This window comes from Onthophagus taurus, chromosome 5, assembly GCF_036711975.1.
Source record: "Onthophagus taurus isolate NC chromosome 5, IU_Otau_3.0, whole genome shotgun sequence".
Lineage (NCBI taxonomy): Eukaryota > Metazoa > Arthropoda > Insecta > Coleoptera > Scarabaeidae > Onthophagus > Onthophagus taurus.
The window spans coordinates 323848-348817 of NC_091970.1; the positions used below are offsets into that span (position 1 = coordinate 323848).

The 24970-nt window shown below is 26.4% G+C and overlaps 1 protein-coding gene across 1 annotated transcript in view; it reads left to right on the forward strand.

Moving 5' to 3' along the window:
• The first annotated feature begins 785 nt into the window (after positions 1 to 785).
• Positions 786 to 24970, forward strand: part of LOC111421518 (extracellular serine/threonine protein CG31145) — a 161378-nt gene continuing 137193 nt past the window's right edge. The window contains exons 1-2 of the mRNA XM_071196137.1: positions 786 to 2111; positions 20409 to 20708. Coding sequence (XP_071052238.1) covers positions 1846 to 2111; positions 20409 to 20708 — 566 coding nt within the window. The 5' untranslated portion in view covers positions 786 to 1845. The remainder of the gene's footprint in view (positions 2112 to 20408; positions 20709 to 24970) is intronic.

Consider the following 24970-nt stretch of genomic DNA (forward strand, 5'->3'; position numbering starts at 1 on the left):
AGTTTTTATTGCACCTTTTAATTATACGTAAAAAAATATGTTAACTTTCATCAAAGTTAATGGTACCTAGCGTTTTTCGTTTTCGAGTTATTTTGATTTTAAGCTTTTTTTGGTAAATTTCTTTAAAACTCCATATCTCAGCCAACGTTCATTAAAAAAAGATCTACTTTGGCACGATTACTCTTCAGATACTCTCAAATATATTGTATCAGAGTATCTTATACAGGGTGGTCAAAAATTGAATTACCGTTGACAGTTTATGAGTATTTATTTTTTACCTTTAGAGCTCTTGCGCTTAATTTTTTAATTAACCTTAGCATTTTGACCAAATGTTAACATTCGAAGATTGTTTAAAAAGCTGTTGTTATTATTAAGCTTCGTTTTTTCGATTATTTCGCGAAAAATATTATATGAGAACAATTCCGATTCAAAATTGATTAAACGATTTATTCGAAACGTGTTCGGAGAACCGGATTTAACGTGCAACCTCTCTATTTCCGCGTCTCGTTGTTTCACCAATTTGGGATTAGCGGAGCTAACGAGGTCTAGTGAACTATTAGCGAAGCTCTAATGCTTCTCGCAGTGTGGAATTACCGAATAGTAAAGGATCTCTATGATCAGCCCCCGTTCTCGTAGTTTTGCTCGACATTGCTCCGGCGATTAACTAAACCATTTATTTGATCTTAAACGTTTACTACAAAATAATTGATCCAAATCAAATTAGTAATTGTCTTTTTATTTTTGTTTTAGGGGAGTTGACGAGAATTACAGATTTCGGTTTGATCTAATCTGGATCTTAGATCAACACAAGGGCTGCAATGCGCTCAAAGTGCTGCGGCCCATTCAAATACATTCCATCGTCCAACGAGATCTCCGGATCGGGAAAATTTTGTATTTCCCACTCCTCAACCTCGAAGATCTTCTAAACCAATTAGTCACTACACTAGTTCTTCCCGTGAAAATAATCTGCGAGGAGAAGATACTTTTGATGAACCGGAATTACCACCAAGAAAAAGATATTCGAGTTATCTCACCGATCAATATTCACCAACGTTCGGTAGAAAACCGCCGATAAGGAAATCCCCGTCGATTGATGCAGCTAATTTTAGCCCCCCAGAAAAGATTTTGACCAAAGAGAACCATTCGTATCTAATCAACAAATTATCCAACTTAAAAAGTTTGCATAAAATCGTTAATTTAACCCATAAAGAGAGTACCGAAGTTAAAAGTGAGGTGCCAAAACGAGTACAGTTTTTAGAGGTGCCTGAAACTCCCAGAAAAAGATCACCATCACCACGAACTAAATTAGCCGATCTTTTTAAAAAGAAAGAAGAAAAAGTTGATAACTTAACCCGAGAAGATTATTTAAAATCAAAAGACATCAAAAAAAGCATAAGAAAGTTATCCCAAGGTACACTTAATTTCGGAAAAAATTTAAAAACCGATTTAGATTTAGATAAAGTTGGGATTTTTTCGCAACCATCTCAAAAGCACATCGAAGAATCGGGGTTTAAGAAAACGCTGCGAAAATTATCACTGGGCCATCTTAATTTTACCAAAAAACAACCAATTACTAAAAGAGAAACTTTAATTTCCCCCGATTCTTTGGATAAGCGCCGAAAATCCAGCGTTTATTCCGCAAAACCAAACCTAGATAAACTAAACTCGCCTTATTTGAGAACGCAACAATTTAAATCAAGAAGAGATAGCGAAAATAGGAAACTGCTTGCCGAATCGAACTTGGTTACCAAAGACATCAAAGAATATTTTAGAGTCAATAAAACTAAATCCAAGTTTTCGCCACCACCGGATATATCTAAAAAAAAGGATATTAAAGAGGCGGAAATGATGCCGGGAAGAAACGGAATTCAAAGAGTTTTTTCTGGTTTTTGTGGAGGGGGTTTAAAATTGAAGGAACGAATGATCGTCGGATTTTGTATCGCGGTTGTGTTGTTCACGTTGCTTCTCGTTGTCGATCTTCAAATGGACTTGGGGATATCCGGGCAAAAACTAGTTCCATCTCACGGAAAAGTACGCTACGTCACTGGGGAGGATGGGCCGGGATCTGCGTATAACAGCTTCAGAAAACGATTCCTGCAAAAAACGCACAGGTAAGGATTGAATTGGATTGGGTTGGGTGTGAATCTCAATTTAATACGAGCTTTGGTAATATTCCTTTTTCCCTCACACAAAGCAACATATTAAACCCAGACAGGCGATCCTAACACCTTTATGAAGCTGTAAAACGGTCTGGGAGTAATATAGTTGGTGAAATGCGGAATAAAGGGAATGTAAGTGGTGGAGCACGTGGTGTGGCTGTATAACAATTATTATACATCATTTTAAAGAGAAAGCTTTGAGCTTTAATTTAAAATAAGTCTCATTCCTTAATTTTAATAAATACGGCTTCCAGGAATTTTTAAATTAGCATCTTTTTTGACACTTTTAAATGTAAGTGTTGTTTCAACATTTTTTTTCTTAATATTTTTCCAATCCAACCCAACAATTATTATACATCATTTTAAAGAGAAAGCTTTGAACTTTGATTTAAAATAAGTTTCGTTCCTTAATTTCAATAAATACGGCTTCCAGGAATTTTTAAATTAGCATCTTTTTTGACACTCTTAGGTTATTCGAAAATGTAAGTTTTATTTCAACTTTTTTTTTCTCTATATTTTTCCAATCCAACCCAACAATTATTATACATCATTTTAAAGAGAAAGCTTTGAGCTTTAATTTAAAATAAGTCTCATTCCTTAATTTCAATAAATACGGCTTCCAGGAATTTTTAAGTTAGCATCTTTTTTGACACTCTTAGGTTATACGAAAATGTAAGTTTTATTTCAACTTTTTTTTTTTCTATATTTTTCCAATGCAACCCAACAATTATTATACATCATTTTAAAGAGAAAGCTTTGAGCTTTAATTTAAAATAAGTTTCATTCCTTAATTTCAATAAATACGGCATCCAGGAATTTTTTGACACTCTTAGGTTACACGAAAATGTAAGTTTTATTTCAACTTTTTTTTTCTCTATATTTTTCCAATCCAACCCAACAATTATTATACATCATTTTAAAGAGAAAGCTTTGAACTTTGATTTAAAATAAGTTTCATTCTTTAATTTCAATAAATACGGCTTCCAGGAATTTTTAAATTAGCATCTTTTTTGACACTTTTAAATGTAAGTGTTGTTTCAACATTTTTTTTCTTAATATTTTTCCAATCCAACCCAACAATTATTATACATCATTTTAAAGAGAAAGCTTTGAGCTTTAATTTAAAATAAGTTTCATTCCTTAATTTCAATAAATACGGCTTCCAGGAATTTTTAAATTAGCATCTTTTTTGACACTCTTAGGTTATACGAAAATGTAAGTTTTATTTCAACTTTTTTTTTCTCTATTTTTTTCCAATACAACCCAACAATTATTATACATCATTTTAAAGAGAAAGCTTTGAGCTTTAATTTAAAATAAGTCTCATTCCTTAATTTCAATAAACACAGCTTCCAGGAATTTTTAAATAGGATCTTTTTGACACTTTTAGGTTATACGAAAATGTATTTCTTTCAACATTTTTTTTCTCTATATTTTTCCAATACAACCCAACAATTATTATACATCATTTTAAAGAGAAAGCTTTGATTTAAAATAAGTTTCATTCCTTAATTTCAATAAATACGGCTTCCAGGAATTTTTAAATTAGCATCTTTTTTGACACTTTTAAATGTAAGTGTTGTTTCAACATTTTTTTTCTTAATATTTTTCCAATCCAACCTATCAATTATTATACATCATTTTAAAGAGAAAGCTTTGAGCTTTAATTTAAAATATGTTTCATTCCTTAATTTCAATAAATACGGCTTCCAGGAATTTTTAAATTAGCATCTTTTTTGACACTCTTAGGTTATACGAAAATGTAAGTTTTATTTCAACTTTTTTTTTCTCTATATTTTTCCAATCCAACCCAACAATTATTATACATCATTTTAAAGAGAAAGCTTTGAGCTTTAACTTAAAATAAGTCTCATTCCTTAATTTCAATAAATACGGCTTCCAGGAATTTTTAAATTAGCACCTTTTTTGACACTCTTAGGTTATACGAAAATGTAAGTTTTATTTCAACATTTTTTTTCTCTATTTTTTTCCAATCCAACCCAACAATTATTATACATCATTTTAAAGAGAAAGCTTTGAGCTTTAATTTAAAATAAGTTTCATTCTTTAATTTCAATAAATACGGCTTCCAGGAATTTTTAAATTAGCATCTTTTTTGACATTTTTAGGTTATACCAAAATGTAAGTTTAATTTCAACTTTTTTTTTCTCTATATTTTTCTAATACAACCCAACAATTATTATACATCATTTTAAAGAGAAAGCTTTAAGCTTTAATTTAAAATAAGTCTCATTCCTTAATTTCAATAAATACGGCTTCCAGGAATTTTTAAATTAGCATCTTTTTTGACATTATACGAAAATGTAAGTTTTGTTTCAAAATTTTTTTTCTCAATATTTTTCCAATCCAACCCAACAATTATTATACATCATTTTAAAGAGAAAGCTTTGAGCTTTAATTTAAAATAAGTTTAATTCCTTAATTTCAATAAATACGGCTTCCAGGAATTTTTAAATTAGCATCTTTTTTGACACTTTTAAATGTAAGTGTTATTTCAACATTTTTTTTCTCTATATTTTTCCAATCCAACCCAACAATTATTATACATCATTTTAAAGAGAAAGCTTTGAGCTTTAATTTAAAATAAGTTTCATTCCTTAATTTCAATAAATACGGCTTCCAGGAATTTTTAAATTAGCATCTTTTTTGACACTCTTAGGTTATACGAAAATGTAAGTTTTATTTCAACTTTTTTTTTCTCTATATTTTTCCAATCCAACCCAACAATTATTATACATCATTTTGAAGAGAAAGCTTTGAGCTTTAATTTAAAATAAGGTTCATTCCTTAATTTCAATAAATACGGCTTCCAGGAATTTTTAAATTAGCATCTTTTTTGACACTCTTAGGTTATACGAAAATGTAAGTTTTATTTCAACTTTTTTTTTCTCTATATTTTTCCAATCCAACCCAACAATTATTATACATCATTTTCAAGAGAAAGCTTTGAGCTTTGATTTAAAATAAGTTTCATTCCTTAATTTCAATAAATACGGCTTCCAGGAATTTTTAAATTAGCATCTTTTTTGACACTTTTAAATGTAAGTGTTGTTTCAACATTTTTTTTCTTAATATTTTTCCAATCCAACACAACAATTATTATACATCATTTTAAAGAGAAAGCTTTGAGCTTTGATTTAAAATAAGTTTCATTCCTTAATTTCAATAAATACGGCTTCCAGGAATTTTTAAATTAGCATCTTTTTTGACACTCTTAGGTTATACGAAAATGTAAGTTTTATTTCAACTTTTTTTTTCTCTATATTTTTCCAATCCAACCCAACAATTATTATACATCATTTTGAAGAGAAAGCTTTGAGCTTTAATTTAAAATAAGGTTCATTCCTTAATTTCAATAAATACGGCTTCCAGGAATTTTTAAATTAGCATCTTTTTTGACACTCTTAGGTTATACGAAAATGTAAGTTTTATTTCAACTTTTTTTTTCTCTATATTTTTCCAATCCAACCCAACAATTATTATACATCATTTTCAAGAGAAAGCTTTGAGCTTTGATTTAAAATAAGTTTCATTCCTTAATTTCAATAAATACGGCTTCCAGGAATTTTTAAATTAGCATCTTTTTTGACACTTTTAAATGTAAGTGTTGTTTCAACATTTTTTTTCTTAATATTTTTCCAATCCAACACAACAATTATTATACATCATTTTAAAGAGAAAGCTTTGAGCTTTGATTTAAAATAAGTTTCATTCCTTAATTTCAATAAATACGGCTTCCAGGAATTTTTAAATTAGCATCTTTTTTGACACTCTTAGGTTATACGAAAATGTAAGTTTTATTTCAACTTTTTTTTTCTCAATATTTTTCCAATCCAACCCAACAATTATTATACATCATTTTAAAGAGAAAGCTTTGAGCTTTAATTTAAAATAAGTTTCATTCCTTAATTTCAATAAATACGGCTTCCAGGAATTTTTAAATTAGCATCTTTTTTGACACTGTTATGTTATACGAAAATGTAAGTTTTATTTCAACTTTTTTTTTCTCTATATTTTTCCAATCCAACCCAACAATTATTATACATCATTTTAAAGAGAAAGCTTTGAGCTTTAATTTAAAATAAGTTTCATTCTTTAATTTCAATAAATACGGCTTCCAGGAATTTTTAAATTAGCATCTTTTTTGACACTTTTAGGTTATTCGAAAATGTAAGTTTTGTTTAAAAAATTTTTTTCTCTATTTTTTTCCAATCCAACCCAACAATTATTATACATCATTTTAAAGAGAAAGCTTTGAGCTTTAATTTAAAATAAGTTTCATTCCTTAATTTCAATAAATACGGCTTCCAGGAATTTTTAAATTAGCATCTTTTTTGACACTTTTAAATGTAAGTGTTGTTTCAACATTTTTTTTCTTAATATTTTTCCAATCCAACCCAACAATTATTATACATCATTTTAAAGAGAAAGCTTTGAGCTTTGATTTAAAATAAGTTTCATTCCTTAATTTCAATAAATACGGCTTCCAGGAATTTTTAAATTAGCATCTTTTTTGACACTTTTAGGTTATTCGAAAATGTAAGTTTTGTTTAAAAATTTTTTTTCTCTATTTTTTTCCAATCCAACCGAACAATTATTATACATCATTTTAAAGAGAAAGCTTTGAGCTTTAATTTAAAATAAGTTTCATTCCTTAATTTCAATAAATACGGCTTACAGGAATTTTTAAATTAGCATCTTTTTTGACACTCTTAGGTTATACGAAAATGTAAGTTTTATTTCAACTTTTTTTTTCTCAATATTTTTCCAATCCAACCCAACAATTATTATACATCATTTTAAAGAGAAAGCTTTGAGCTTTAATTTAAAATAAGTTTCATTCCTTAATTTCAATAAATACGGCTTCCAGGAATTTTTAAATTAGCATCTTTTTTGACACTGTTATGTTATACGAAAATGTAAGTTTTATTTCAACTTTTTTTTTCTCTATATTTTTCCAATCCAACCCAACAATTATTATACATCATTTTAAAGAGAAAGCTTTGAGCTTTAATTTAAAATAAGTTTCATTCTTTAATTTCAATAAATACGGCTTCCAGGAATTTTTAAATTAGCATCTTTTTTGACACTTTTAGGTTATTCGAAAATGTAAGTTTTGTTTAAAAAATTTTTTTCTCTATTTTTTTCCAATCCAACCCAACAATTATTATACATCATTTTAAAGAGAAAGCTTTGAGCTTTAATTTAAAATAAGTTTCATTCCTTAATTTCAATAAATACGGCTTCCAGGAATTTTTAAATTAGCATCTTTTTTGACACTTTTAAATGTAAGTGTTGTTTCAACATTTTTTTTCTTAATATTTTTCCAATCCAACCCAACAATTATTATACATCATTTTAAAGAGAAAGCTTTGAGCTTTGATTTAAAATAAGTTTCATTCCTTAATTTCAATAAATACGGCTTCCAGGAATTTTTAAATTAGCATCTTTTTTGACACTTTTAGGTTATTCGAAAATGTAAGTTTTGTTTAAAAATTTTTTTTCTCTATTTTTTTCCAATCCAACCGAACAATTATTATACATCATTTTAAAGAGAAAGCTTTGAGCTTTAATTTAAAATAAGTTTCATTCCTTAATTTCAATAAATACGGCTTACAGGAATTTTTAAATTAGCATCTTTTTTGACACTCTTAGGTTATACGAAAATGTAAGTTTTATTTCAACTTTTTTTTTCTCTATATTTTTCCAATCCAACCCAACAATTATTATACATCATTTTAAAGAGAAAGCTTTGAGCTTTAATTTAAAATAAGTTTCATTCCTTAATTTCAATAAATACGGCTTCCAGGAATTTTTAAATTAGCATCTTTTTTGACACTTTTAGGTTATACGAAAATGTAAGTTTTATTTCAACTTTTTTTTTCTCTATATTTTTCCAATCCAACCCAACAATTATTATACATCACTTTAAAGAGAAAGCTTTGAGCTTTAATTTAAAATAAGTTTCATTCCTTAATTTCAATAAATACGGCTTCCAGGAATTTTTAAATTAGCATCTTTTTTGACACTTTTAGGTTATTCGAAAATGTAAGTTTTATTTCAACTTTTTTTTTCTCTATATTTTTCCAATCCAACCCAACAATTATTATACATCATTTTAAAGAGAAAGCTTTGAGCTTTGATTTAAAATAAGTTTCATTCTTTAATTTCAATAAATACGGCTTCCAGGAATTTTTAAATTATCATCTTTTTTGACACTCTTAGGTTATACGAAAATGTAAGTTTTATTTCAACTTTTTTTTTCTCTACATTTTTCCAATCCAACCCAACAATTATTATACATCATTTTAAAGAGAAAGCTTTGAGCTTTAATTTAAAATAAGTCTCATTCCTTAATTTCAATAAATACGACTTCCAGGAATTTTTAAATTAGCATCATTTTTGACACTCTTAGGTTATACGAAAATGTAAGTTTTATTTAAAAATTTTTTTTCTCTATATTTTTCCAATCCAACCCAACAATTATTATACATCATTTTAAAGAGAAAGCTTTGAGCTTTAATTTAAAATAAGTTTCGTTCCTTAATTTCAATAAATACGGCTTCCAGGAATTTTTAAATTAGCATCTTTTTTGACACTTTTAAATGTAAGTTGTTTCAACATTTTTTTTCTTAATATTTTTCCAATTCAACCCAACAATTATTATACATCATTTTAAAGAGAAAGCTTTGAGCTTTAATTTAAAATAAGTTTCATTCTTTAATTTCAATAAATACGGCTTCCAGGAATTTTTAAATTAGCATCTTTTTTGACACTCTTAGGTTATACGAAAATGTAAGTTTTATTTCAACTTTTTTTTTCTCTATATTTTTCCAATCCAACCCAACAATTATTATACATCATTTTAAAGAGAAAGCTTTGAGCTTTAATTTAAAATAAGTTTCATTCCTTAATTTCAATAAATACGGCTTCCAGGAATTTTTAAATTAGCATCTTTTTTGACACTCTTAGGTTATTCGAAAATGTAAGTTTTATTTCAACTTTTTTTTTCTCTATATTTTTCCAATCCAACCCAACAATTATTATACATCATTTTAAAGAGAAAGCTTTGAGCTTTGATTTAAAATAAGTTTCATTCCTTAATTTCAATAAATACGGCTTCCAGGAATTTTTAAATTAGCATCTTTTTTGACACTCTTAGGTTATACGAAAATGTAAGTTTTATTTCAACTTTTTTTTTCTCTATATTTTTCCAATACAACCCAACAATTATTATACATCATTTTAAAGAGAAAGCTTTGAGCTTTAATTTAAAATAAGTTTTATTCCTTAATTTCAATAAATACGGCTTCCAGGAATTTTTAAATTAGCATCTTTTTTGACACTCTTAGGTTATACGAAAATGTAAGTTTTATTTCAACTTTTTTTTTCTTTATATTTTTCCAATCCAACCCAACAATTATTATACATCATTTTAAAGAGAAAGCTTTGAGCTTTGATTTAAAATAAGTTTCATTCCTTAATTTCAATAAATACGGCTTCCAGGAATTTTTAAATTAACATCTTTTTTGACACTCTTAGGTTATACGAAAATGTAAGGTTTATTTCAACTTCTTGATTCTGTCACAAAGTTTTAAAATGTTTAACTTCTTTTGACACAAAGGGTTAAATAAACCGATACGAATTTAGTAAGCTCTAATAACATCTCAGTAACCCGTATGGATTAACTCTCGGTTTAGAGGCAGCAGCCAAAAGCCGTCTCCTAATTATTAATTCGTTTACTCGAGAGCGAAATCGTTTGGTTTTAGATGTGTATGAGGCACGGTAATGGGTTGATTTACGCGTTTCGGTTGGCAGAACTTGGCAGCCCGAGGGAAAACACCGGTTTGCGTGGTTTGTGCTAAATATATATCGTTCTAACTAAAATTAGGAACTTTCGTAATCGACGTTTCGAACATTTTTATTTTTAATCTTTAAATATAAAATTTATTGTTAGGTATAAAATCGCATTTTTATGGTCGTTAACTCAAAAAATGTTTCAGTAAAATTGACGTTTAGACTTCTACGATTGTATTTAAAAGAAAAATTTAAGGTTGTAATCAGGGCACGGAATTTTTGTAACAAAACGATTTCTCCCCTCCACTCGTTCTCAGAAAATCTTGATTAAGAGATAATTAGAAAAAAATTATGTTAACAAAAATTGTTCCTGAAGTAATTCTAAACAAATTTTGGTAACAAAATTTTTTGATTAAATCAACAATAAGGATATAACCTCAAAAATATTAATTTTTGTAGCATACTATTCAGTGGGAAATTAAAATTTCAAGTTAGATAAAAATTATGTTAACAAAAATTGTTCCTGAAACAATTCTAAACAAACTTTGTTAATAAAATTTTTTGATTTAATTAATGATTAAGGAGATAACCTCAAAATAATAATTTTTCCGTTTTTATACATAATTATACTTAGATGGTTAATTAATAGAGATGTAAAAATTTTTTATTAAGATAATTGATTCAAAATCGAAATTGAAACAAATTTTATTTAAAACATTTTTTGATAAAAACAATAAATTAATTTTGATAGCATACTATTCAGAGGGAAATTAAAATTTCAAATTAGCAAAAAATTGTATTAACAAACACTGTTCCTGAAGTAATTCTAAACAAATTTTGTTAACAAAATTTTTTGATTAAATCAACAATAAGGATATAACCTCAAAAATATTAATTTTTGTACCATACTATTCAGTGGGAAATTAAAATTTCAAGTTAGTAAAAAATTATGTTAACAAAAATTGTTCCTGAAACAATTTTAAACAAACTTTGTCAACATTTTTTTTTGATTTAATCAATAATTAAGGAGATAACCTCGAAATAATAATTTTTCCGTTTTTATACATAATTATACTTAGATGGTTAATTAATAGAGATGTAAAAATTTTTTATTAAGATAATTGATTCAAAATCGAAATTGAAACAAATTTTATTTAAAACATTTTTTAATAAAAACAATAATTGTTGAGATAATTAATTTTGATAGCATACTATTCAGAAGGAAATTAAAATTTCAAATTAGCAAAAAATTGTATTAACAAACACTGTTCCTGGAGTAATTCTAAACAAATTTTGTTAACGAAATTTTTTGATTTAATCAATGATTAAGGAGATAACCTCAAAATAATAATTTTTCCGTTTTTATACATAATTATACTTAGATGGTTAATTAATAGAGATGTAAAAGTTTTTTATTAAGATAATTGATTCAAAATCGAAATTGAAACAAATTTTATTTAAAACATTTTTTAATAAAAACAATAATTGTTAAGATAATTAATTTTGATAGCATACTATTCAGAGGGAAATTAAAATTTCAAATTAGCAAAAAATTGTATTAACAAACACTGTTCCTGAAGTAATTCTAAACAAATTTTGTTAACCAAATTTTTCGATTAAATCAACAATAAGGATATAACCTCAAAAATATTAATTTTTGTACCATACTATTCAGTGGGAAATTAAAATTTCAAGTTAGAAAAAAATTATGTTAACAAAAATTGTTCCTGAAACAATTCTAAACAAACTTTGTCAACATTTTTTTTTGATTTAATCAATGATTAAGGAGATAACCTTAAAATAATAGTTTTTCCGTTTTTATACATAATTATACTTAGATGGTTAATTAATAGAGATGTAAAAATTTTTTATTAAGATAATTGATTCAAAATCGAAATTGAAACAAATTTTATTTAAAACATTTTTTGATAAAAACAATAAATTAATTTTGATAGCATACTATTCAGAGGGAAATTAAAATTTCAAATTAGCAAAAAATTGTATTAACAAACACTGTTCCTGAAGTAATTCTAAACAAATTTTGTTAACAACATTTTTTGATTAAATCAACAATAAGGATATAACCTCAAAAATATTAATTTTTTTAGCATACTATTCAGTGGGAAATTAAAATTTCAAGTTAGAAAAAAATTATGTTAACAAAAATTGTTCCTGAAACAATTCTAAACAAACTTTGTCAACATTTTTTTTTGATTTAATCAATAATTAAGGAGATAACCTTGAAATAATAATTTTTCCGTTTTTATACAAAATTATACTTAGATGGTTAATTAATAGAGATGTAAAAATTTTTTATTAAGATAATTGATTCAAAATCGAAATTGAAACAAATTTTATTTAATACATTTTTTGATAAAAGCAATAAATTAATTTTGATAGCATACTATTCAGAGGGAAATTAAAATTTCAAATTAGCAAAAAATTGTATTAACAAACACTGTTCTTGAAGTAATTCTAAACAAATTTTGTTAACAACATTTTTTGATTAAATCAACAATAAGGATATAACCTCAAAAATATTAATTTTTGTACCATACTATTCAGTGGGAAATTAAAATTTCAAGTTAGAAAAAAATTATGTTAACAAAAATTGTTCCTGAAACAATTTTAAACAAACTATGTCAACATTTTTTTTGATTTAATCAATAATTAAGGAGATAACCTCAAAATAATGATTTTTCCGTTTTTATATATAATTATACTTAGATGGTTAACTAATAGAGATGTAAAAATTTTTTATTAAGATAATTGATTCAAAATCGAAATTGAAACAAATTTTATTTAAAACATTTTTTGATAAAAATAATAAATTAATTTTGATAGCATACTATTCAGAGGGAAATTAAAATTTCAAATTAGCAAAAAATTGTATTAACAAACTCTGTTCCTGAAGTAATTCTAAACAAATTTTGTTAACAAAATTTTTTGATTAAATCAACAATAAGGATATAACCTCAAAAATATTAATTTTTGTAGCGTACTATTCAGTGGGAAATTAAAATTTCAAGTTAGAAAAAAATTATGTTAACAAAAATTGTTCCTGAAACAATTTTAAACAAACTTTGTCAACATATTTTTTTGATTTAATCAATGATTAAGGAGATAACCTCAAAATAATAATTTTTCCGTTTTTATACATAATTATACTTAGATGGTTAATTAATAGAGATGTAAAATTTTTTTATTAAGATAATTGATTCAAAATCGAAATTGAAACAAATTTTATTTAAAACATTTTTTAATAAAAACAATAATTGTTGAGATAATTAATTTTGATAGCATACTATACAGAGGGAAATTAAAATTTCAAGTTAGCAAAAAATTTTATTAACAAACACTGTTCCTGAAGTAATTCTAAACAAATTTTGTTAACAAAATTTTTCGATTAAATCAACAATAAGGATATAACTTCAAAAATATTAACTTTTGTATGAAATTTTTTGCTGAGAACGAGTGGAGGGGGGAAATCGTTTTGTTACAAAAGTTCCGTGCCCTAGTTATAATAATTACTTTCATTGCTAAATGCGTGAAACGAGTCCAAACTCGACATTTTTAGGTGTAATAACAACCGAGACATCTTTATTTTTATAAAATCAAGATATGGTCGAAAACAAAACATTACTAAATAGCGCCATCTATAATTTATTATCCAAATTATCACTTCTAAGAGTTGGTAATCCAATGTCACTGATTACTTGATCTAGTAGTACATAGTCAAACAAGATTTGATTTTCGTCCTCCTTCAATGTAGGTGCATCCTCCCTCCTGTATTATATTCCATTATGAATTTTCCCTCCCTCCTCTGCTATCTATATCGATCGCTCCCTTCTTGATGTAGTGACGTCTCCAACAAAAAATGAAATACACCGGTCGTAAGTAAGTTTTTGAAGCCAAAACGATTTCTCATCTTTAGTTCAATCACAAAATCCGTAAGTCTCGAAATTGACGCTTTTGGATTAAAATTTTGTTTATCGTAATTACTAAATTTGCATTAAAACAAAACCGGTTGTTTCGATTAATTTACTCTCACGTTTTCGAGGAAAAGTGAAACTTTGTGAACCGTAGCACTTCTCTCATTGACCCTGTTCCCTGTTCGTCGGAGTCTCATGGGTATAGCAGGAATTACTTTACCAACGACGAACTGATCGCTTCAAGAGATAAGCCTTTTTAATCATCTCTGTCTTTCTCACCTGTGATCTTATTCGGTCCTTCTCTCCCATTGTTCCCGAGGGACGACTCCCACCATTGTTTCCTGTTCGTTTTATCGTTCCGCAAACCGAATCGGAGTGTAACATCTACAAAGTATAAGACATTGAGAATTAATTGTAAAAAAAAAGTTAAAAGTTTGAGATGTCAGTTTTTATGGTAAAAAAATACAATTTTTGGTGTAATTTTAAGTTGAATTATTCGAGAAGTTAGTTAAAAGAACATTATCCATTCTTCCTATAACACCTCCATCGAGGTAAATTGAATTATCCTCTGCAACCGCGTCCCCTTGCGAAAAATTCGCGGAACCGACTTAAAATTCACCGACGGTTATGAGAAGTTTCCGCAGTCAACGTGGGGAAGGGGCAATTTTTCCCCAACTTCTCTTACGAAACTTGTTCGAACGTGCGCCGACTCGATCACTTTGTTGGGCGCCCTTCAACGTATCCGAGGAACATGTTAAAAGTACTCGACACAAAAAAATATTTCCGGCGCCTCCGCCTTTTTTAAAATCAATTAAAAAAACCCGAATGGTTCTAGTTCTAGGTTGTAATGTATTGTTAAGTTAGACCACTGGATACTGAAAGTTCAAAGTTGTGTACATTCCAAACACCATTCGGAAGATACCGATTTTTAAGAATGCCATTTGGATTGAACTGTCTCATTGAACCAATGAGATGGAAATCCAGAACCAAACAATAAGGATATAACCTCAAAAATATTAATTTTTGTACCATACTATTCAGTGGGAAATTAAAATTTCAAGTTAGAAAAAAATTGTTTTAACAAACACTGTTCCTGAAGCAATTCTTAACAAACATTGTTAACAAAATTTTTTGATTTAATCAATAATTAAGGAGATAACCTCAAAATAATAATTTTTCCGTTTTTATACATAATTACACTTGGATGCTTAATTAATAGAAATGTAAAATTTTTTTATTAAGATAATTGATTCAAAATCGAAATTGAAACAAATTTTATTTAAAACTATTTTTGATAAAAACAATAATTATTGAGATAATTAATTTTGATAGCATACTATTCAGAGGGAAATTAAAATTTCAAATTAAGAAAAAATTGTATTAATAAACACTGTTCCTGAAGTAATTCTAAACAAATATTGTTAATAAAATTTTTTGATTTGATCAATAATTAACAACATAACCTTAAAAAAAATTTTATATATATATTTTTATAAATTTTTTTATTGAGAAAATCGTTTTAGAATTTAATTTAGAACAACTTTCGTATGAAATTTTCTGCTGAGAACGAGTGGAGGGGGGAAATCGTATTGTTTTGTTACAAAAGTTCCGTGCCCTAGTTATTAAACTAATTTATGAATACATACGGCCTGATCTCGTTTTGTAAGCGTTCATGTCGGTCAGTATTTCTTTCTCATGTTTTGGTGTGTTTGTGCTGTCCCGTACTGCCTTTTCATCTCTTTTGGTGTGTTCATTCTTCATGTTTTCGTCTCTTTCTTGATTTTTCCTTTCATCAGTTTCGTCAATGGGAAACGTTTGGTTTTTTCTTATGAATTTCTCATTCCTTCGGTACTGCTTATCTTCATTATCAATAACTATGTACGATCTCGGTTCTGTCAAATTTTTGCTTATTTTCCCTTCCTGCCAGCTTCCTTCCAAACGTTTCTTAAAATAAATTCTTTCATCTTCCTTTAACCTGTCCGTTGACCATGGCAAAATTTTTAAATTCTTTACTGTTGTAGTATAAGGCACCATCAGTAAAGACTTTTGTTGGTATTCCATGTCTTGCGAAGACTGCCTTAGATTTTTTTATTATTGTTTTACTGGTTAGATCTTTTAACCTTCCAACTTCAACTGTGTTTGATCACACTCAAAAACGTCCATGCCTACTTCCTGCCATGGCAGAACCGGTATTTCTCTCAAAATCAGTTGTTTGCTTGAAATTTATTACTAGGGCGTAACAAAAGGATACGATTTCGCCCCTCCACTCGTTCTTAGCAGAAAATTTCATACAAAAGTTGTTCTAAATTAAATTCTAAAACGATTTTCTCAATAAAAGAATATATAAAAATATATATATAAAAATTTTATTGAGATTATGTTCTTAATTATTGATCAAATCAAAAAATTTTGTTAACAAAATTTGTTTAGAATTACTTCAGGAACAGTGTTTGTTAATAAAATTTTTCTCTAACTTTAAATTTTAATTTCCCTCTGAATAGTATGCTATCAAAATTATTTATCTCAACAATTATTGTTTTTATTAAAAAATGTTTTAAATAAAATTTGTTTCAATTTCGATTTTGAATCAATTATCTTAATAAAAAATTTTTACATCTCTATTAATTAACCATCTAAGTATAATTATGTATAAAAACGAAAAAATTATTATTTTGAGGTTATCTCCTTAATTATTGATTAAATCAAAAAAAAATGTTGATAAAGTTTGTTTAAAATTGTTTCAGGAACAATTTTTGTTAACACAATTTTTTTCTAACTTGAAATTTTAATTTCCCACTGAATAGTATGGTACGAAAATTAATATTTTTGAGGTTATATCCTTATTGTTGATTTAATCAAAAAATTTTGTTAACAAAACTTGTTTAGAATTACTTTAAGAACAGTGTTTGTTAATACGATTTTTTGCTAACTTGAAATTTTAATTTCCCTCTGAATAGTATGCTATCAAAATTAATTATCTCAATAATTATTGTTTCAATCAAAAAATGTTTTAAATAAAATTTGTTTCAATTTCGATTTTGAATCAATTATCTTAATAAAAAATTTTTACATCTCTATTAATTAAGCATTTAAGTATAATTATGTATAAAATCGGAAAAATTATTATTTTGAGGTTATCTCCTTAATTATTGATTAAATCAAAAAATTTTGTCAACAATGTTTGTTAAGAATTGCTTCAGGAATAGTGTTTGTTAAAACAATTTTTTTCTAACTTGAAATTTTAATTTCCCACTGAATAGTATGGTACAAAAATTAATATTTTTGAGGTTATATCCTTATTGTTGATTTAATCAAAAAATTTTGTTAACAAAACTTGTTTAGAATTACTTTAGAAACAGTGTTTGTTAATACAATTTTTTGCTAACTTGAAATTTTAATTTCCCTCTGAATAGTATGCTATCAAAATTAATTATCTCAATAATTATTGTTTTTATCAAAAAATGTTTTAAATAAAATTTATTTCAATTTCGATTTTGAATCAATTATCTTAATAAAATTTTTTTACATCTCTATTAATTAAGCATTTAAGTATAATTATGTATAAAAACGGAAAAATTATTATTTTGAGGTTATCTCCTTAATTATTGATTAAATCAAAAAATTTTGTTAGCAATGTTTGTTAAGAATTGCTTCAGGAACGGTGTTTGTTAAAACAATTTTTTTCTAACTTGAAATTTTAATTTCCCACTGAATAGTATGGTACAAAAATTAATATTTTTGAGGTTATATCCTTATTGTTGATTTAATCAAAAAATTTTGTTAACAAAATTTGTTTAGAATTACTTCAGGAACAGTGTTTGTTAATACGATTTTTTGCTAATTTGAAATTTTAATTTCCCTCTGAATAGTATGCTATCAAAATTAATTATCTCAATAATTATTGTTTCTATCAAAAAATGTTTTAAATAAAATTTGTTTCAATTTCGATTTTGAATCAATTATCTTAATAAAAAAATTTTACATCTTTATTAATTAAGCATCCAAGTGTAATTATGTATAAAAACGGAAAAATTATTATTTTGAGGTTATCTCCTTAATTATTGATTAATTCAAAAAATTTTGTTAACAATGTTTGTTAAGAATTGCTTCAGGAACAGTGTTTGTTAAAACAATTTTTTTCTAACTTGAAATTTTAATTTCCCACTGAATAGTATGGTACAAAAATTAATATTTTTGAGGTTATATCCTTATTGTTGATTTAATCAAAAAATTTTGTTAACAAAACTTGTTTAGAATTACTTTAGAAACAGTGTTTGTTAATACAATTTTTTGCTAACTTGAAATTTTAATTTCCCTCTGAATAGTATGCTATCAAAATTAATTATCTCAATAATTATTGTTTTTATCAAAAAATGTTTTAAATAAAATTTATTTCAATTTCGATTTTGAATCAATTATCTTAATAAAATTTTTTTACATCTCTATTAATTAAGCATTTAAGTATAATTATGTATAAAAACGGAAAAATTATTATTTTGAGGTTATCTCCTTAATTATTGATTAAATCAAAAAATTTTGTTAGCAATGTTTGTTAAGAATTGCTTCAGGAACGGTGTTTGTTAAAACAATTTTTTTCTAACTTGAAATTTTAATTTCCCACTGAATAGTATGGTACAAAAATTAATATTTTTGAGGTTATATCCTTATTGTTGATTTAATCAAAAAATTTTGTTAACAAAATTTGTTTAGAATTACTTCAGGAACAGTGTTTGTTAATACAATTTTTTGCTAACTTGAAATTTTAATTTCCCTCTGAATAGTATGCTGTCAAAATTAATTTATTGTTTTTATCAAAAAATGTTTTAAATAAAATTTGTTTCAATTTCGATTTTGAACCAATTATCTCAATAAAAAATTTTTACATCTCTATTAATTAAGCATCCAAGTGAAATTATGTATAAAAACGGAAAAATTATTATTTTGAGGTTATCTCCTTAATTATTGATTAAATCAAAAAATTTTGTTAACAATGTTTGTTAAGAATTGCTTCAGGAATAGTGTTTGTTAAAACAATTTTTTTCTAATTTGAAATTTTAATTTCCCACTGAATAGTATGGTACAAAAATTAATATTTTTGAGGTTATATCCGTATTGTTGATTTAATCAAAAAATTTTGTTAACAAAACTTGTTTAGAATTACTTCAGGAACAGTGTTTGTTAATACAATTTTTTGCTAACTTGAAATTTTAATTTCCCTCTGAATAGTATGCTGTCAAAATTAATTTATTGTTTTTATCAAAAAATGTTTTAAATAAAATTTGTTTCAATTTCGATTTTGAATCAATTATCTTAATAACAAATTTTTACATCTCTATTAATTAACCATCTAAGTATAATTATGTATAAAAACGGAAAAATTATTATTTCGAGGTTATCTCCTTAATTATTGATTAAATCAAAAAAATTTGTTAACAATGTTTGTTAAGAATTGCTTCAGGAATAGTGTTTGTTAAAACAATTTTTTTCTAATTTGAAATTTTAATTTCCCACTGAATAGTATGGTACAAAAATTAATATTTTTGACGTTATATCCTTATTGTTGATTTAATCAAAAAATTTTGTTAACAAAACTTGTTTAGAATTACTTCAGGAACAGTGTTTGTTAATACAATTTTTTGCTAACTTGAAATTTTAATTTCCCTCTGAATAGTATGCTATCAAAATTAATTTATTGTTTTTATCAAAAAATGTTTTAAATAAGATTTGTTTCAATTTCGATTTTGAACCAATTATCTTAATAAAATTTTTTTACATCTCTATTAATTAAGCATCTAAGTATAATTATGTATAAAAACGGAAAAATTATTATTTTGAGGTTATCTCCTTAATTATTGATTAAATCAAAAAATTTTGTTAACAATGTTTGTTAAGAATTGCTTCAGGAACAGTGTTTGTTAAAACAATTTTTTTCTAACTTGAAATTTTAATTTCCCACTGAATAGTATGGTACAAAAATTAATATTTTTGAGGTTATATCCTTATTGTTGATTTAATCAAAAAATTTTGTTAACAAAACTTGTTTAGAATGACTTCAGGAACAGTGTTTGTTAACACAATTTTTTTCTAACTTGTTGCATCAAGTTATGACCAGTTAATAAAGAACATAGGTCTAGTGTTACTTCTAATACTGGTCTTAGTTGCACTTTTAGTTGTTATTCAGCATTAGATTGTTGTATATTTTCATTGAAGTCCATTCTAACAAGGTCCGTTATATCGAGATTTTAATATAAAATCAACTCGTTGATTTTTAAATCAAACTTTACATCCACTTAATTAAAAAAGCTTTTTTTTTCTTGTTCAATTGAAATGCACGGAGTTAGTATTTGCGTGAGAACACACTTCGATAAGAACGCGTTTTAATTCCTTTGTTCCCTCCTTGAATATTCAAAGATCCCTCCTGGTTTCGAAAGCAATTAGTGACGTTATTTATTATTTAAATTAATCCGATTTATTTCTTTTTATCTTTTCGTTATTACAGCGCGAGCAGTAATAACGCTTCGAAAGAAAACTCGGAAACGGGAAACTCGGCCTTCGAAAAGGTTAGGATTCGAGGTTCGAGTACGACGAAGAAATCGAAGAAACACGACGATTTCAGCGACCTTTACGACTACATCATGCTCGAAAGCATCGAAAAGGAGAAACACAGGGTGGAAGTGGATAGGGTGCATCCTGTTGTTCAGAAAAGTGATGAATTGGAGCCTACGGATGAACAGCAACAGGTCCTTCTTGCTTTGTCGGAGAATCCAACGTTGGGGGAACTCAAAAAGATCGAGTTAAGGTAAGAATAATTATTTCAAATTATGAATAATGAAGGTTAGGTCCGTCCTTTTCAATTAACTTTAACAATGGTAAATTGGTGTTAGATGTAATTTATCGGATAAATTCAAGGTGAGACATCCAATTTCATCTTTCAAGGATCAAAATCTTTCATTCGCTTGAAAACACTTGCAGAGAAGTGGTAAATCTGCGGGTTGCAGCACGTATTCGCGGCTCAGTACGGGATTTACTGTAAGATAGCAGAAAACCACTTTTCCCGTATTCCCCGAAAGCTCTGGGTTCCCGGAGCTTACCTAATTTCAAGCTACATTTTCAACTTTACAACGAGCTCGTGTGTTTCGCGATATGCGGCTGTGGCAGATGGCGACTGCTTTCGTGTACGCAAACCGGAAAAGCTCGAAACAAACGTCTCCTTTGTTTTCTCGAAACGGGATTATAAATTTCCGCCTTCCGGTTGGCCAAAATTCAATTTCGCTCGTTGGAACTGTTTCGTTGTTTTATTTTATTTTTTGTTACTTCGATTACGCCTGATTTAATGCGTAATCGTTTTAAATCATCCGAATTGAATCTCGTTTATTTTATTAAAATGTCAGGGCACGGAACTTTTGTAACAAAACGTTTTACATTTTAATTATTGATTAAATCAAAAAATTTTGTTAACAAAATTTGTTTAGAATTACTTCAGGAACAGTGTTTGTTAATAAAATTTTTTGATAATTTGAAATTTTAATTTCCCTCTGAATAGTATGCTATCAAAATTAATTTATTGTTTTTATCAAAAAATGTTTTAAATAAAATTTGTTTCAATTTCGATTTTGAATCAATTATCTTAATAAAAAATTTTTACATCTCTATTAATTAACCATCTAAGTATAATTATGTATAAAAACGGAAAAATTATTATTTTGAGGTTATCTCCTTAATCATTGATTAAATCAAAAAAAAATGTTGACAAACTTCGTTTAGAATTGTTTCAGGAACAATTTTTGTTAACATAATTTTTTCCTAACTTGAAATTTTAATTTCCCTCTGAATAGTATGCTATCAAAATTAATTATTGTTTTTATCAAAAAATGTTTTAAATAAAATTTGTTGCAATTTCGATTTTGAATCAATTATCTTAATAAAAAATTTTTACATCTCTATTAATTAACCATCTAAGTATAATTATGTATAAAAACGGAAAAATTATTATTTTGAGGTTATCTCCTTAATTATTGATTAAATCAAAAAAAAATGTTGACAAAGTTCGTTTAGAATTGTTTCAGGAACAATTTTTGTTAACATAATTTTTTTCTAACTTGAAATTTTAATTTCCCACTGAATAGTATGGTACAAAAATTAATATTTTTGAGGTTATATCCTTATTGTTGATTTAATCAAAAAATTTTGTTAACAAAATTTGTTTAGAATTACTTCAGGAACAGTGTTTGTTAATACAATTTTTTGCTAATTTGAAATTTTAATTTCCCTCTGAATAGTATGCTATCAAAATTAATTTATTGTTTTTATCAAAAAATGTTTTAAATAAAATTTGTTTCAATTTCGATTTTGAATCAGTTATCTTAATAAAAAATTTTTACATCCCTATTAATTAACCATCTAAGTATAATTATGTATAAAAACGGAAAAATTATTATTTTGAGGCTATCTCCTTAATCATTGATTAAATCAAAAAAAAATATTAACAAAGTTTATTTAGAATTGTTTCAGGAACAATTTTTGTTAACATAATTTTTATCTAACTTGAAATTTTAATTTCCCACTGAATAGTATGGTACAAAAATTAATATTTTTGAGGTTATATCCTTATTGTTGATTTAATCAAAAAATTTTGTTAACAAAATTTGTTTAGAATTATTTCAGGAACAGTGTTTGTTAATACAATTTTTTGCTAATTTGAAATTTTAATTTCCCTCTGAATATTATGCTATCAAAATTAATTTATTGTTTTTATCAAAAAATGTTTTAAATAAAATTTGTTTCAATTTCGATTTTGAATCAATTATCTTAATAAAAAATTTTTACATCTCTATTAATTAACCATCTAAGTATAATTATGTATAAAAACGGAAAAATTATTATTTTGAGGTTATCTCCTTAATCATTGATTAAATCAAAAAAAAATGTTGACAAAGTTTGTTTAAAATTGTTTCAGGAACAATTTTTGTTAACATAATTTTTTTCTAACTTGAAATTTTAATTTCCCACTGAATAGTATGGTACAAAAATTAATATTTTTGAGGTTATATCCTTATTGTTGATTTAATCAAAAAATTTTGTTAACAAAATTTGTTTAGAATTACTTCAGGAACAGTGTTTGTTAATACAATTTTTTGCTAATTTGAAATTTTAATTTCCCTCTGAATAGTATGCTATCAAAATTAATTATCTCAACAATTATTGTTTTTATTAAAAAATGTTTTAAATAAAATTTGTTTCAATTTCGATTTTGAATCAATTATCTTAATAAAAAATGTTTACATCTCTATTAATTAACCATCTAAGTATAATTATGTACAGGGTGTCCCGTTAAGCGTACGGAGCGGCTGTATCTCTAGAACGGTAAGGCCTAGAGGTTTGGGAAAAAAATCCTTATAAGCAAATATGTTTACATTTTAATATCTCCTAGACTTTTTAGTAGTAGTTTCTAGCCTTCTGTAAGCACTATTCAGTATTTTGGGGTCAGTTCTTGTCTTTTGGAAACAGTTTCTGTCTTTTGGTAGTAGTTTCTAGCCTTCTGCAAGCACATTTCAGTATTTTGAAAGCAGTTTCTATCTTTTGGTAGCAGTTTCTAGTCTTCTGCAGGCACTTCGCAATATTTTGGAATCAGTTTCTGTCTTTTGGTAGAAATTTCTAGTCTTCTGTAGGTACTTTTCAATACCTTGGAAGCAGTTTTTGTCTTTTGTTAGCAGTTTCTAGCCTTCTGCAAGCACTTTTCAATATTTTGGAAATAGTTTCTGTCTTTTGGTAGCAATTTCTAGTCTTCTGCAGGCACTTCTCAGTATTTTAGAAGCAGTTACTGTCTTTTGCTAACAGTTTCTAAACTTCTGCAAGTACTTTTCAATATTTTGAAAGCAGTTTTTGTCCTTTAGTAGTAGTTTCTAGCCTTCTGGAAGCATATTTCAGTATTTTAGAAGCAGTTTTTGTTTTTTGGTAGCAATTTCCAGCCTTCTGCAAGCAATTTTCAGTATTTTGGATTTTTTATTCTCTCTTATTTATTTCCTAAGGTAACTTGATCCAATTAAGATATACGAATTTTTAACCTTTTCTTTTATAATTCGTGAATGGATGGAGATATCGAGATGCGGTTTTCACTAATATTTAGCAAATTTTATGGTGAATAATGGTCTGTGAAGTAAATAGTACCGTTCCATTTAACTTTTTATCAAAAAACACAAAAATATGCAACCGCTGCAGATAACGCCCTCTAGCTTATTTGTTTTAAACCAAGCGGTCTTACTGAATGTATCTTTTAAAAGAGCATGAAATGCTCTTTCAAACAAGACCAAAAATATTCAATTGGGTTGAATGGTCCAGGAGATATTAAAATGTAAACATTTTAAAACGCATTGGCCTCCCCCTCCCTTATTATGACAGATATGAGAAATATCGCAAAACAAAAGCGATGCGGTATTATCCAAGCTACTAAATGATGTTGTCAAAGTTATAGCCTATCGTCTAACTTTCTGAGATAGCGGGAATTTTATGTTTCTCTATGACAGTTACGCCCCCTGGCGGTCGAATTACGAACTTCAAAATAATTTCCAGCTATTTCTCTTGCCCACTTTGCTTATAAGGATTTTTTTCCCAAACCTCTAGACCTTACCGTTGTTGAGATACAGCCGCTCCGTACGCTTAACGGGACACCCTGTATGCTACAAAAATTAATATTTTTGAGGTTATATCCTTATTGTTGATTTAATCAAAAAATTTTGTTAACAAAATTTGTTTAGAATTACTTCAGGAACAGTGTTTGTTAATACAATTTTTTGCTAATTTGAAATTTTAATTTCCCTCTGAATAGTATGCTATAAAAATTAATTATCTCAACAATTATTGTTTTTATTAAAAAATGTTTTAAATAAAATTTGTTTCAATTTCGATTTTGAATCAATTATCTTAATAAAAAATTTTTACATCTCTATTAATTAACCATCTAAGTATAATTATGTATAAAAACGGAAAAATTATTATTTTGAGGTTATCTCCTTAATTATTGATTAAATCAAAAAAAAATGTTGACAAAGTTCGTTTAGAATT